The following is a 16,077-nucleotide window of genomic DNA, read 5'->3' as shown; positions in this document are numbered from 1 at the left end:
TAAGTTAGTTGCTGTTACATGTTTTTGAGCAATGTCATTTCAAATTGGCAATACGGTTATGAACACATAGCAAATGTAATTGCCATGGCCAGTATAGCTTTGTTTTATTGAGGGAACATTAGTTTTAATTAAAAAAGATAACCTGGCAGTCTTGGTATAAAAAGGATGTATATTCCCAGGTAACTTTTTATTTCTGCACATAATTTTTTTTTATATTCTTACATGACAGAAGGTACAAATTCATGTCTTGATGTACCAGTGCTTGGAACTATTTCTGAAAGTCTTCACCAGACTAGAAGTTGTACAGAAATGGGAAAGCTGAGTTGTCAGCCAAGGAACAAGAACTCCAAGAATGAACAGATGGATCTGAATCTGAATAATGACAAAGTAATCTGTGACAAGGAAAGTGAACCATCTTTGCAAAAAAATGCTAAAAGACTTAAGACTTCAAACAACTCTCAGAAGGAATTGGACACCAAAATTGGTGGAAAAAGAAAACAGACCAAAACTTCAAGTAAGAATAAGCTGATTGCTGGTCAGGCAAAATTAACTGAGTTTTTTCGACTATAGGTTTTTGTTTTGACATTCATAGTATGTTGACAGTTGTAGAATTTTGTGAGAAAAAGGGTGAAATTCATGAATTGTGTCCTTTCATACTGAAATAACTGAAAGTAACCTGTGTACAATATTAGACAACTTATTACAAGTCTGGATTATGCTGAAGTCTTTTATTTTATAATAGCAACACATTGATAGTAATTGCAATTTGTTGTTTTTGGTAATGAATTATGTATCCCTCTACAATGAGATGGGAAATTATTTTTGGTTGCATATGTATAGCCACACTAAAACACAGTAATTCAAATTACATTAAATTCAAAATAAAATATGTAATCTTCAAAGATGGTGGTGCAGATCAGTAGTTTTCATGCTTGCCAACAAGGTCGATAGACTCTTCCCAGCATACACCTGAGTACTACAGGAGAAAAAAAAAATGCTGAAGGTTTCAGTCTTCAAAGAATGAGAATTCTTATGGCCTCTGAAAACAGTAATTTAAAAAATGCTCCCTCCCCTGTGCACCGAATCACAACAGACATGGAGTTTCTACATGAAATTTTATCAAATTGCTATATTGACATTGCACTATACTTTACCAGAATGAAATGATTTTTTGCGTAAAAATAAAATTTATTTACTGTCAAAATCTCTTCTTCCTATAGGGAATTTAGCTGAATTTTCTTCATCTGTGGTTTCTCTTTCCTGTATTGACCCAATATTTCGAATTTCAGCATCAGCTGGAAAAGCCATGGCTCCCTTCAGTAGCTGTTTTCTACCTAAGTTGATTGGCCTAACGTGATTTAAGAAATCACGTCTGGAACCTGTGTCCTGTTTTGAGGGAAAACAAGAGTAGTGGTTTATCTTTATTCACAGCCAGTTGTGTTCAAATTTTATACTTTATACTTCGCAGTGCAACTACTTGATGTTGCAAGATCATATGCTAAAAGTAATGACCTGCATTACATATTTGGCTGAAAAGTTTTAATGATAAAAAACATAATGAAATAATGAGCCTCCTGTTTGGTGAAGTTAAAAACCTGTTGCTGCATATAGGGACATGCTGAATCAAACAAAAATATAGGCTTTTTTCCCCCACAAGCTTTGGCTACATATAGTTCTGTAAAAATCAGATTTAATTCAACTGTCCAAGTTACACATTCAAAATCCTGGCACTAGATACTTACAGCTGAAAATTTATTCTTGACTATGGTATGTTAAACTGATATTTTTGTATATTTACCGGGTTGTTGCTTTAAATTATTGTACTTGTTTTCTAAAGGGGTATAAAGAAATTTCCTTTTTATAATTAAGCCAAAACGTAAAACTGAACTCACCAAAAACTTCATGTTTCCATCATTCTTTTCATTGAAGACAATGCTGTCTTCTGTCTTGTAATGCTTCAGCAAAGGTATAGCTCCTCTCTTCATAGCTCTATCTCCATTTTGAAGAGTTTTTCCTAGATTTAGTGTGGTTAGCAACATATCTTCATCTTCTACCTCTTGCAGAGATTTTGAAACAGAGAGTAGAAAACCTTGAGAAAAAAGAGAGAGAGAGAGAATTAACATGTAGGATGAGATACACATTCTTGGTTATTTAAAGCTTGCATAGACGTTCAGCAGTTCTCAAATTTTAAGAAAGCTTTTCCAGTTGTAAATTAATACATTCTCCATTTGTGCCCACTTTATATATTTTACAGGTTGAATGGAAACTACTTCAGTGGCTGATGAGTTCACCCTTTTAAAATGACTCATATTAAGGAGTAACCTTTTCTATAATCCTCCTAATCCCATCTGTTGTTTAGAACTAAAACTTTTCTTTATCATGGATAATTTGTTTCTTTGTATGTTTTCAGAACAGCGCAGATTAGTTCCTTTTGATGGGTCGGTACAACAAAGGTCACAGAAAAGGTGATGTCCATTTGTGATGTTTATAAAGCCTTACTTCCATTTAAGGCAGTTCGAGAAAAGGAACTAATCTACTTAAGTAAGAAAGACTGTTGTAAAGATGTGATCTATCATAGCTTTTGATCAAAACTTGATTCACTAAAGAGTTGAAAATCTTGAAATTTAATGATAGCTTAGGCTGCTACTGTGTTAGAGCTGAAATCGTTAGTTTGTATTTTGATGTCCATTGTATGAGGTTGCATTATTCAGAGTTAATGTCTAGAAATATTTATTAATACATAGTATTGTCTTTGTCTTCATTTACTTACTGAAAGTGGACTTTTCTCATCTACGAATATAACATAGTCAAATATGCTTGCTAAGAATGTAGAAAGAAAAGTAATTTTCAGTTTTTCCTTTAAAAAGTCTTTGAAATGTATCTGTTACCCTGTGGAAGAAAATGTAGAAATTTCCACATGCCATGTGGGGTTTGTTGGGTTTTTTTGCCTTATCTGGAAAGCAAAGGGGCCAGCTGAAATGTAGCTAATCTCTTAATGTCAGTGATACAAACCACCTATTCAGCGGCTGTGTGCCTCTTAGCTGGTAATTCATGTTTGCTTTATCTTTTAGCTTAGTGCAGGATATCAAACATCCTGCTATTCAAGGCAAACCACTAGGAAACTGAGCACTGATCACTGGTGCACCAGTGATCAGAGCACTGATCACTGGACAAGCGCCTACCTTGCAAAAGTAACTTCCTGATAAGAAGTTTCACGGCAAAATATGTCATCCAATCTCTTTTTGCTGCTTTGTATTTTTCCCTCGTATTACATATTTGTATAGTTTTGTTCAATTAATAAAGCACTGGAGGAGTGCTTTGGAGCTGTGTTGGCAGCAAACTTTTCTTTTTATGTTCTGGTATGCATTAGGAGTCGGGGGAAAAAGCTCTCAAGCCAATAACTGTGTGTGTGAAATGAGCTTATCTGAAGCTATAGCACAGGTAATCAGTGTCTATCACACATAGTTCACTTTCAGATACTTCTCTTATTTAATACAAAGAACAGTTCCAATGAGTACAGCTGGCCTGGATCATTTGGAAAGCCCATCTACAGTGTCTGTCTAATTGTGTAATATGAGACACAAGCCCATATCTGTGAAAGAATATAAGATCGGGGCAGACTTGTGGTGTTCCCCCCAGTATACTCTACTGCTTCTTGAACTGGTTGCTAATTTTAAGTTTTGTTGGATATCTAAGGTGGTTCTAGTGGTAATTAGTAGAACCTTCTAGTTAGACTGCTAAGAAATCAAGAGCATATGTCTATAAATTCAATGACTTATCTAAACTGCTCTGAGCAGGCAGAAAACTTTTGTACAAAACTGCAGATTTGCAATGTGTGTGGCCGAGTACAGCTCTTCATCATACCTCATACCTAATACTCTGATGTCTACATATTTTCCTTTTCATTCTGCAACTTTCAATTTTAGTACAAATGTATAATGTTTTAATATATCAGCTTCTATGTTTATCATTGTTTATGAAATTGTGGGGGTTTTTTAATTTTTAAATAGTAAGCAGTAACCTGGTACTGCTTCCAGAACAATAACAATTATTTTGAGAAACTCTTCTTGCTTCTACATTACATCTAGTTACAACAAAATAAAAACTCTTTAACGTCCGAAATCTCACGTGTTATATGTGAGTAAATAAAATCCAGGTGACAATGTGCCTGGAATTTCTCCCATACTCATTTTGAATTCTTCTAGGAATGGGTTACAAAACAATTGTAATAGTTTCATTTAGCCTTGTAACTACTGTAACTGCCATATGCAAGTGTTTGAACCTAATGCCTAGTATTGACTGAACAATAAATAAACCAGGTATGAAGTCTATTTTGTTTCCCCCTATTATCAGAATTGAAAAACTTTGCAATGCAAGAGAGACTATTAAAGCAACCTTAATAAATCATTTTAATGAGTTGTAAAATAGCACAAAAATACTTGGTCAATATTAATATGCCCAATGGCATACTACTTCAGATTTTAAAAGATGGTTTGGGGTTTTTTTGTTTGTTTTATTTTTAGTTTGGATCTTGTACATTTTATGCAAGCAAACAGCTGTATTTTAGTCCTTTTAGAGTGCAGTTAGAAGATATTTGACATTTGAAGGAATGCCACGCATACTGAAACTTTGGAAGACTGATTTAAAACCAAACCCAAACTCTTCATAGTAGTTGTTCATTTGTGTGATCCTCTAGTAGCAGAGGAGGGAATGCAGACTCCTTCTTATACCTGCAGAGTGTAAAAACATGGAGTTATGTGCATAATGTGTATTTCCAGGCTACTTAAAACATTTGGTTATTTTTAATAACAACATAACATCCTCTTCAGTTGATAAATAAGTGAATATATTATATTTTTTGTAGCAGAATGAAGAAATCTGTGGCATGAATTTTATTAAAAGATGAGTTTTAGCAGTAGAGTTATCAGTATGCATTCTGTATTGTGTCAGACACCTAGGTGAAACTGTTTTAATTTCTCAGGCGTGGATTTTATTTTTTCCTGAAACTTTTTCTTGTGATATTGGACACAGTAAAAAGAATAGAATGGAGGTATAAATTGATCTGTGCATTTTGATTAGCACTGATATACAAATGAAGGTAAAAATATTCCAGAAAGGATTTATAAAATCTAGCAAGTACATTTGCCAAGAAGCTGGCTACAACCACTCAGTAGGAAGTAATGAGATTATGAGTTGTATCTGAAAACCTAATCCTTTCCTGGGTGTTAGCTGTATCAATTGTATTTGCTCATACATTTGCTCATTTTGGAACCAGATCCTGGAACTTCCTTAAGGAAGTGGGTACTTGCTTTCAATACCCCCATGATACAGACTGTCCATCTAACTCCCTAAATGTTTTAGTTCCAAACCACTCCCACCCCAAATCCAACGAGCAGGTGCTGAAGTGGAGATTCTCTGTGCAATAATGGAAAGAACTTACCAACTGTTCACAGGACATATCAGAGGTAATTAGCATGCTTCATTATATTGACTGTAGGAAATTAAGACTCTTGCCTAGCACCATTTTGTTGTCCTTCCCTGCTGAATCAGCAAGTTAATTTAGCGTAAAGTAGGCACAAGGATGGTTATAATAGGACAACTTTGAGCTTGTGCAGGAGCACAGCTCCAAATATTTCGAGAACGTGAAGTCATTGTCTGTATATGTGCCTGGAGAATGTACAAGAAGAAGAGTGGGGGTAAATCCCCACAAACTAAATGAATTTTAGTGAATTTCTGCCCAAGATCCAGAGTAGCCATTTCAGTTCTCTATTGAATTATTGTCTATGTGTTTATAGAATGAAATGTTGCATTTGTTTGTGTTAACAATTAATTTCACTGTTGGAAAAACTTTAAATATTCTCTGCTGGTTTTTTTGAAAGGCATTTCAGAATTTCATTTGGAGAAACTGCATAGAAATGTACATAATGTCCTTAATAATACAATGAAATGGTCTGTTGTTGTAGGAATAATTTACCAATATGCTATATTTAGAATTAATTGAGTTGTTCCTTTTACTGTTTAAAAATAATTGAAAAACCTCTAAAACCTGTGTCATCCACCCCCCCCCAACAACTGAGTTTCTTATTCTGAAGGACCTTTTGCAAAACAGTCCATATGTAAGTCTACTAAGGGACTCCCAATTAATCAGTAAAGTGGAAAGAGGAGGAGGGGAGATTCCTCAAGCAATATTAGCTTCTTAATTAAGAAAAAAGCAGTGGTGATAATGAACTTGCTGAGTAAAACTAGACTACTAGGCAGAAATTGAACAGCAGAATTATAAACATTGACCTGTTGGTTACAACAGATAAATTTTTATCTGCTGTTGGCTTCACAATAAATCTGTAAGCAGAAAACCTTATTAGTATCATAACCTAAATAATAACTTTGGACTTTAAAGTATAGATGAAATCGTTGTATCATTTTTTTAAGCATTATTAACTTCAGTTTCCCTTTAGAATACTTTGCTCTGATTTTATGTATATCTTTTTAGACTATTTTGTTTCTCTTAATTCAATTGTACTTCATAAAAAAGCTATATCTTTGTGGTGGTTAACCCTGGCTGGACAGGGGAGAAAAAATATAGGCTTGTGGGTTGAGATAAGGGCAGGGAAAGATCTCTCAGCAATTACAGTCATGAGAAAGACAGACTCAACAAGGGGAAATTAATTTAATTTGTTCCCAATAAAATCAGATTAGGATAATGAGAAAATAAACCCAAATCTAAAATTCACCTTGTCCCCAACCCTCCTTTCTTCCCAGGCTCAACTTCACTCCCCATTTTTTTCCCTTCCTCTCCCCCAGTAGTGTAGAGGGATAGGGAATGGTGGGTTTGGTAGGTTCATTAAATGTTTTCTCTGCTGCTCCTCACTCGTCAGCAGTAGGATTTGGATTCTTCCCCTGCTCCAGGGTGGGGTCCCTCCTATGGGAGACAATACTCCATAAGCTTCCCCTTCCCATGGGCTGCAGTTCTTCACAAACTTGCTCCAGCATGGGTCCCTTCCATGGTATGCAGTCCTTTGGGAACAGACTGCTCCAACATGAGTCCCCTGTGGGGTCACAAGTCCTGTCAGCAAACCTGCTCTAGTGAGGGCTTCTCTCTCCATGGACCCACATTTCCTGTTTCAGGCTGGGCTTCCCACGGGGTCACAGCCTCTCAGGCATCAACTTGGTCCATCAGGGGGTCCTCAATGATCTGAAGGTGAATCTCTGCTACCTTGTGGACCTCTGTGGGCTGCAGGGGGACATCTCCTTCACCGTGGTCTTTACCACGGGCTGCAGGGGAATCTCGGCTCTGGCACCTGGAGCACCTCCTCCACCTCCTTCACTGAACTTGGCGACTGCAGAGTTGTTTCTCTTACATGCTCTCACTCCTTTCTGCAGCTGCAGTTGTGCAGGGGTTATTTTTCCCTTTCTTAAGAACGCTATCAGAGAGGCACTGCCACTGTTCCTGGTGGAGTTCAGCCTTGGACAGCAGTGGGTCTGTCTTGGAGCCAGCTGGCATTGGCTTCAAGGACACATAGGAAGCTTCTGGCAGCTTCTCACAGCAGCCACCCCTGTAGCCCCCTCTGTCCTCACTACCAAAACATGGTCATGGAAACTCAAGTACAATTTTATGTCTCTCTTCGCACTTAAATTTATATTCTCTAAAAAGCGTTTGAAATATTCTGTTTTCATATAAAAATTTGTGGTTCTGAGAGAAGTCCCTAGTGCACAAAATTATTGTGGATGAGCCACTGTCAATTATCCTGAAACCAACCAACAGCAGAAACTTCTTATGAGAATAATAAAGAGAATAAGAAGGACTGGGCCCCTTTTCTTTGCAGGCAGATGAGAGGATTTCAGCCAAGAAAAAATACAGGAAAAAGCAAGAGGTACAACTGCAATTTTGAACTTTATTTGAGTACAGGATATCTGGGAAAGGCTATGAAACCGGCTATCCGGTGCAAGTCTGCTAACATTCCTGTGATTTCTACTCATCTTTTCTGTTCATGTGGTTTTGATAGTGCTGAGGTGAGTCTTTTTTTTTTTTTTTTTTTTTTTGCACAACTAACACTAAGGCAGGAGAATTTCTTTAGAAGTATTGTCTCTTGCAAGTTCTTGACTGATGCTACTGGGACTGCTAGTGGATTAAGGCCTCTAAATGGCAGTGAATTCTGTTATTACACAATCGTAAGACTGACCATGGCTTGCATTTGAGAGGAGCAACAGTTCTTCTCTTTGCTATTACATGAAAGAAATCCAGATAAGGTAAAAGAATGTTACTACCAGTATTGTCACTGGTCTTATCCATAAATTCTGCAGAAGTTGTACTTTTATTCCACACAGGTCAGTACAGGTTCTCTTACTCAGCTGAATCCTCTATTTGCATGATGAAAGTTGACATGCTGTTCTCGTGGGCCTATAAGAGGAATGAAACCAACTCTACCACAATTTCTCTTTCTCAGAGCAACTGTACAGTAAATTGGCTCTTTGTAAAAATCAAAATAACTTGGCAATATTTTTTTATCCAATAATGTTAATTTTTATTTAGTTTTTGGGGGTTTTTTTGGTGGTTTTTTTGGTGTGATTTGGGTTTTTTTTTTTACATTTCATTCTCTTTGAAAAAATTGCATTTTCATCTGAATTGTTTCTACTAATGCTTTTTTTCTCATAATGGAGTATAAACCTCAGTTGTTAAGAATCTTGTGAATCCTTGTGAAACAATAACATTACAAGTCCATGAAGTACTTTTACTCTGTTTTGGATGTGAGGTACATTTTTGATATGCTATTTTGTAAGTAATTTAAATAAACACAAAAGTCAGAGGCGTTTATATACAGAAATGCTCTAGTATTCTTTTAACGTGGCAAGCTGAGTCACATACATAATGTGTGGTTCTGGGTTTTTCCTCCTGCATTCTGGCACAAGGAATTAGGTTTTTTAAATTCCGTATTGTGAAGTGAAATTTAAACCTACAAAGGACCCACCAGGTATTCTCTCTTTGCTTTGCCACACTGGTCCTTGGCATCGCTAGTCTACTGTTTCCTCCACAAGGGGTATGGAACTAGATGATATTTAAGGTCCTTTCCAACACAAAGTGTTCTGTGATGTTATTCCTGCCATCCATATGGTATTAGCACTATGGTGTACAGAATGTTAAAATGTTTGTGTTCTCTTGATTATTGCAATGCTTTTGATTGTTATTCAAAGTGTAGGAGTGATGTTATGATTTAGTGGCTATTGTATCCTTGCAACATATTTTTTTTACTGCTACCTATGCCAGCAATCTAACCAGAATGTATCTGCTTCAGTTATACCAATTACAGTCAGGTCTTTTTCATCCCAAGCATGTGAAGTTCATGTATGATTGAAACATCTGTCTCACAGGCTCTGAGGAAGAGTAATTGCAGTCTGTTAATCGTACAGTTTCTGCTCTGTATTACCTTTGTCTGCAGATGAGACTGTGCCACCACTGATGCTCAGAAGTTCAGCCAGATACTTATGAAAGTTTTCAAGCGTAACTGCACAGAATGGCAGTCACACTGGAGGTTCTCATGGAAGCTGTCCAGGAGAAATCAGCTAAGTTTCTGGACAAATTACGTACCTCTATGCCAGCGTGCCTTGTAATTCCCATAAGTGAGGGCCTGTTGGAGTCAGCCAAATTACTCTGGCATACGTCAGCTTCTTTAGTGTTGACAATCCAGATGGGTGAGTTGTTGTTATCCAGTGCTTTCTGCAAGCTTTGAACAAGTCTATAAACACTGGCGCCAGGATTAACTGTGGCAACAGCCCACTGGACAGATGAGCATAAAGGTCTACAAAGATCAATACCACAAGGTCTAATGCTGTTTTAATCAGGGATGTCTTTTATGGAAGATAGCATTGTTAGTGAAATATCCATTATTATTTGTATTGCTCTGGAATCAAAGTTCATCTTATCCAGAGTTGTGTATTTTATAAGGCTCAGTCATTTCCAAGCAAAAAATTAAAATGGGTTAGCCTAGTATATCCCTATGTTTAGCACTTGTTTTGCATACTCTGTATTTTGAATATTGAGGGTCATTTTCCCAAAGGCAATCAGCATCAGCTATGTTCTTTGATAAATGTGCTGCTTCAATAACTTTTGCCAGACATTATGACTTCAACTCGGTCATTCATTTAGACACCAAGTTTTGGTGAGAAGTGTTATTTGCAGCTGAAATTACTCTGTCTCTCCATTTTGAGGGATGCTGTCTGCCATTCCTGGTTGTATCCACATTGATTCACTTTCAAAGAATAATTACTTGCCAATTACTTGTCTGATTCTCTGACGTGTTACAACATGCATCCCATATCATACTCTGTTTTCATTTTTACTGGCACTGCCTGCTATGGACATGGAGTTGTGAGTGACTTTTAAGTGAGCAAAGTAAGCAAGGATTCCTACCCTCTATGCTGTACATTTGGGTATGAGGCAGCTGAATATACATGATATTTCTATATGAGATCTAAATTTTTTTTTAAGTGGAAGTGCTACATATATGCAAAGAACAGAGCCACCATGGGTGACAGATCCAACCAGAAGACTCGTTGCTACTTTGCATGGATAGTGGTTCTTTCTGAATACATAGTGATTTGCCAGTGTTGTTCTACTTAGTACCTGAACATTCCTCACCATCTACTGAACCCTTGTTTGCTGTATCCCACTGCAAACCATCTAGCCCTTCAAAATAATGGGACTATTGGGGGGTAATCCCCACTACTGTCTTTATTGGTATTATGAAGGGATGGTACAATCTGAAATCTCACCTATGTTTTTGACAAATGGTTTTCTTGACCAAAATGTGAGACAAAGATTGCATTTACCCATTGCTTACCCATGCCTAATTGAAAAATATGTAGAAACTTGAGCTACTAATAATTTCACAGATTTCATGAGTAAATACTGCTGTTTATTGAAATTTTAGCCTTTAGCTATTTTTCTGAACTGCTAAAATTGGATTCAGTTGAACTAATTTAAAATTTCTAAGATATTACTAATATGCAGTCATGGTCAAATTTGGTGGCCACTAACCTGTTGGTTCAGAGTTGCCATCTATAATTGTAATCATTACTTTTAAATAAACATGTTAGGCAATTTCTGGCAAGGGAAATGCAGAGTTTTTTATCATAAAATCTAAAAATTCCTTTCTGCTAGAAGGGCAACACAGCAGGTCACAAGCATTCCAGGAGACATCTGGAGTGAACTGGTGATGCCTTCTTGACACAGGCTGACTGAGGAGCTGATGAGGTGAAGCACTCTAATGGGCCTGGTACCAGTAATTAGGAACTGGATGTGAAGATTGTTATGTGTTTGGCTGAAGTGGCCATAAATTGATGGTGTTCAGGACCCTGAGAAAAGATAACGGGGCAAATAAGATCACAACTTTGAGTTTCAGACGAATAAACTTTGTTCTGTTTAGAGCTCTGCTTGGGACAAACCCATGTGATTGTCTGGGAGAGAGGAGGGATCCATGATTGCTGGGTCACCTCCTCTAAACTCAAGACTTGTCCATCTGAAAATCAGGAGAAGTTGATGGGAGGCCTATGTTGGTCAATAAGAAGCTCCTAAGAAAGCTCAGTCAAAACCATACAGGATGTGGAAGTAGGGACTTGGGAGAAGAGAGAAATGCTGCCTGAATATGTGTGAACTGGCTTGGAGTAAACAAAGACTAGATGGAATTGAAGCTTGTGAGGGGAGTGAAGGGCAAAAATAAGTTCTACAGCTTTATTGGCAGAAAAAGAGAAAGAATTTGGAAAATATGTGTCTACTACTGAATAGAGAAGGGTGCAGGGCACCAAAGGACAGAAAAATGAGGATACTCAGTGCAGACTTTATAGGATTTGCCCTCAAGGGTCCCACGTTCTTAAGTCCAGGGGGAGCATCTGGAGTAGCAAGAACTTTTCTGTAGAGAAGAATCAAGTTGGCTGGGGGACCTTTAAAGAGACTGGACATACATATGGGGGGGTGTCTCTGCTTTGAACAGTGTGTTAGACTAGAAGATAACAAGGTCCAGTCCAACCTCAACTATTTTAAAATTCTCAATTCACTTTTACATCACAGTGGAATATGTTTGCTAAATTTAGATTTTTCTAAAAAATGGTATGCTAAATATTAGTTTAACTTTTTTTCATTTCTATCTCCTGCTTCAATAGATTTATATTTAACCTGCATTGTCTACCTGATTTATTAGTTCATCTAGAAAAGAATCTAATATTCAACAAAAATGCTTCATTTAGGATGTAAAAGTGAGTATAAGCAAGTTCAATAACAACATGATCTGTAAGTGATTGGAGTGAATTGGTTTTCTCTCTGATCTTTTGTAATGAAAATTATTCTCATTTATTTACGTAATGAATAAATGTCTGAGTTTGACATTTAGCATAAATACTTTTAACCTGAAGTGATCAACTTTTTCTCTCTGTCTTGCAAGTAAAAAATATCTCTCTGTCAATATTGCTGCTCCCTGCATGAACCATTTTAATAATCAACAACTTTACTCAGCATTTATACTCGCGAGTTCTACCTTGTACACATTTATCATGATGTTTATCTTAAAATGTAATTTCATTAATGTATTTTATGTCAATATATTTAATAAAGTCATAGAACATTCTAGATAATGTAACACAAGACTTTTGACTATGGAAACATTATGTTTATTAGTGGGAAATGATGAAGAGCCACATATATAGCCATATATATTCACTGGTGGAAAGTGGCAAAGAGCTTTTTTGTCCCCATATTTAATGAATGTGCAACAAATTCATATTTATTACATTCATGGGGTTGTTGAGCATGACTAGAAACAAAAGTTGAAGAAAATAAGGAGAAGTTAACTCACGTGGTATAGTTCTATACTTTTTGTCAGTTTTGTACAACGAACATGACCAACTTGGCTTCTGAATCTGACTCGATTTCTTATTTATGCATAATATGTAATATTGGCTCTAAACTGGTGGCAAGATATGAAAATGTCCAGGTTAAAGGTCAAGCTGTTTCATTTGCCTCCTCCTTACACAGGTAAGTTGAAAGAGAAAAAAAAAAATGTTTCTTACTGTTATTGTGATATTTTGATAGTAAACTACTGCTTAAGGGCAATTACGTATTAGTCCTTTTTTTGGAACTCTCCCTGCAGCATTATTTCTGATTACATAACCTCTTGAGTATTTTTGTGGATGAAGTCATAAAAAACCAACAGTATTTTGGTGTTAGAAAAATGTGTCAGTTGCAATCATCTAGATTTTTTCCTGTTGTCGAATTTTCTTTCATAAACAGGCAAACATTTCTAGAATGGTAAGGAAATTGTTTATCATCAGCATACTAAAATGGGTGCAAAAAGCTAAACAGTTACATATGACATTGATTATATTGAATAAGATCATCCCTGCAGTATTTTCCACATGATGATTGTGCAAAATCATGCTTCCGATGACTTAATTGCAGTTCTTTACATAATTTTTCATTAGAAATAGTCAAGCTCTACGTTTTGCTAGGTATTGTCATTAACTTTACATATTTTTGTGAGAGCTGTAGTGCCTAATGAAAAATTGGTTTTAATTACCAAGGGAAGCTGAATAGCATTTCCTTCCCATTTTAAACACTAACTTGTTAGTTCTTGTAATAATTTAGAGATTAGGCTCATCAAATCAGTAAGCATTTATCAACCAAAAGAGGTCACTGAAGTGAAACTTATAATTAGACATATATCAGTTTTAGAAAACAGCAGACTTTGATCATCAGATATTGAACTAGAATAGTGAAAATGTGGTGAAATAGTAGGGTTTACTAATATAAAAATTAATTGCTAATTATAGTTTAAAATACAGATATAAGGCATTTTTGTGGATGGTATATTTCGTTGTTTATTTATTTTGAAAAGTATGATAAATGATGAACTAAGCCTGCAAATGAAAATGCAATGTAACCTGTGTGTACGTGCCAAGATTTACAATAATTTACAAACACAATGGGTCTCTGTTGTAGAGAAATTCCATGTGTGGGATTCTGAGCTCTTAGGGTCCCAAAGATGTCAAATCTATGACATATGTAAGTAGAGTCATCAAATACATTCTGTATATACCATCTCCTACAGAACAATTGTTTTGAGAATTAAAAGGTCTGAATGCAACTTTCTTGCATTCCTAGGTCAAAAGCAGACAGAATATTTAATTAGTATTAGTCCAAAAGACCTCAGATGTAGAAAATGAATATAAATGCAAAATACTTCTGATACTGACCAGCAATAACTTTTCATTAAAGTAAAACTATCTGTGTACACATGCACATAATAAAAACCATAGCAAAGTTAGTTTTTTTCTGAGTAATCTGAGACTGGAAAATGGGTCTCACTGAGACTTTTGCGTTGGCCAGACAATGACATGTCTGGTCCTAAATGTTACAATGTCACAAACTTAGAAGAAATGTTGTTGGCGTATGACTGCAGAGAACTCAAGCTAGAGGTGGAGTATTTGGTATCTACAGAGAATTCACATGGAGAAGTGTAAATATTTCTCTGTCATGATATTTGATACTAATAACAGCAGTTACTAGTATTAGTTATTAGCTTACTGAAATCCCCAAATTCTAGGCATGTTTTATTGACAAAGGGTGTCAAAAGGCAGATAATGCAAAGATCAGTAATAAATTTTGTAATGGTGCATCCTGTTTAAGTGTCTGACAATACTGGATCTTGGAGACAGCTGGCTACTTTTTTAAAAGAGTAAGATATCAGATATGTATCTCAGTATTAATTGTAACTGTGAGTTTGTAGGAAAGGGTTATATTTATCTGTGGTTATAAGACCTTTCTTGATGTGACCCCTGCATGCTGAACAAACAGAAGCTCTCCCTACCTACTGATAGTACCTTGTTACCTGCAGGTCTAACATCATTTTTGCAGCTGTGAAAAGAACCATGGTTTCTGTTTTTCTTCACCCTCGCAAAAATTATAATCCTTCATTTTTCTGTGATCACTTCTTATAAACATATCTTGTTTTTAAATTGTATGTTCTTTCCTAATATTCCTGGTTAGCCTGTAAATCACAATCAAGAATGCTTATTAGCTCCAATATCAATGGAACTGTATCTTGTTTAATACACTTTAGGAAAGAAATGCACTTTTTGGATTAACATTAAGTTGAAAATGCAAGATGACTCTGGAAGTTCATGGAAGATGGCCTTGTGCTTTTGGGAATTGGTGAGCTTTCTTTGATAGATCAGTCTCAGTTTAATCAGAGGTTCATATAGACACCTATGGTAAATTATGTACTTGCTGTTCTTGTAAGTTTTCCAGTTAGAAAGGAGACTTAATTGGCAAATCAATTTTAAGGCCAAAAATAAAAGTAAACACAGAAATATATTTATTCTCTCTGTTATACCATATAAAACTTGGGTCAGCAGGAAGTATGTTCTATACAGCTTTTCATATGGTCTTTGATAGTCACAAAACTAATGAGAGATCACCCCTCTTTAGTCTTTGCAGTCGCTGTATTTCGAGATGAACTGTCCAAATGGCTACACTAACAGCAAGAAACTGAACTGCACAGTAGTTGCATAAAAATCGTGTTCTAGCATGACTGACTGCGTATTCACCCATTGGAAGATGTATCCCATTAACAGAAGAAATACCAGCATAGATGATTAGGTGCATATACACATATCTGTGGGCAAGACTGGAGCCCAGCATTTGCTTTTTTTCATGTGAGCAAAAATCTTTGGAGTTAAGAGAATAGAAGATCTGTTTTTGAATGGTAACAGTAACAACCAGAGATCTTCTGGTTTTCGTCTGCTACAGGTAGGTACGCAAGAGGTGTTATATTTGATTTTGCATATATTTTTCTGGCATACAACATACAAAAGTTTGTTTCCAGATACTATGAACCATTCATTCGCTTCTACACCTTTATTTTTCTCTATATCTCTTATCATTTCTTCATTAGTGTAACATGGTCCACTTTTTTCTGTATTATATATTCCTAGAATTGGAATGCTCTCTCCAATACAGCATCCTTGCATTTTTTATAAGAAACATTGTAGCTTTAAGGTTTCATGATAATTTCTGGCAGAGTGGTGGGGTTT

The 16,077-nt window shown here is 36.1% G+C and overlaps 2 protein-coding genes across 2 annotated transcripts in view; one reads left to right on the top strand and one right to left on the bottom strand.

Moving 5' to 3' along the window:
• The window catches only part of PARPBP (PARP1 binding protein), a 42,042-nt gene extending 40,616 nt beyond the window's left edge, over positions 1–1,426 (top strand). The window contains 1 exon segment of the mRNA XM_050324042.1: positions 230–1,426. Within this exon segment, the coding sequence (XP_050179999.1) occupies positions 230–570 (341 nt within the window). The 3' untranslated portion in view covers positions 571–1,426.
• On the bottom strand, positions 927–2,141 carry PMCH (pro-melanin concentrating hormone). The gene is made up of 3 exons (XM_050324043.1): positions 1,893–2,141; positions 1,197–1,386; positions 927–976 (listed from the first exon to the last, which is right to left on the bottom strand). The coding sequence occupies exons 1-3, from the start codon at positions 2,139–2,141 to the stop codon at positions 927–929; spliced, it is 489 nt and encodes a 162-aa protein (XP_050180000.1).
• Between the last annotated feature and the right edge of the window lie 13,936 nt (positions 2,142–16,077).

Source organism: Myiozetetes cayanensis, unplaced genomic scaffold (genome assembly GCF_022539395.1).
Source record: "Myiozetetes cayanensis isolate MyiCay16 unplaced genomic scaffold, myiCay2020 scf3, whole genome shotgun sequence".
Taxonomy (NCBI): Eukaryota; Metazoa; Chordata; class Aves; order Passeriformes; family Tyrannidae; genus Myiozetetes; species Myiozetetes cayanensis.
Note: the sequence above shows the minus strand (reverse complement) of the source record. Positions and strands in the feature narration are given on the sequence as shown.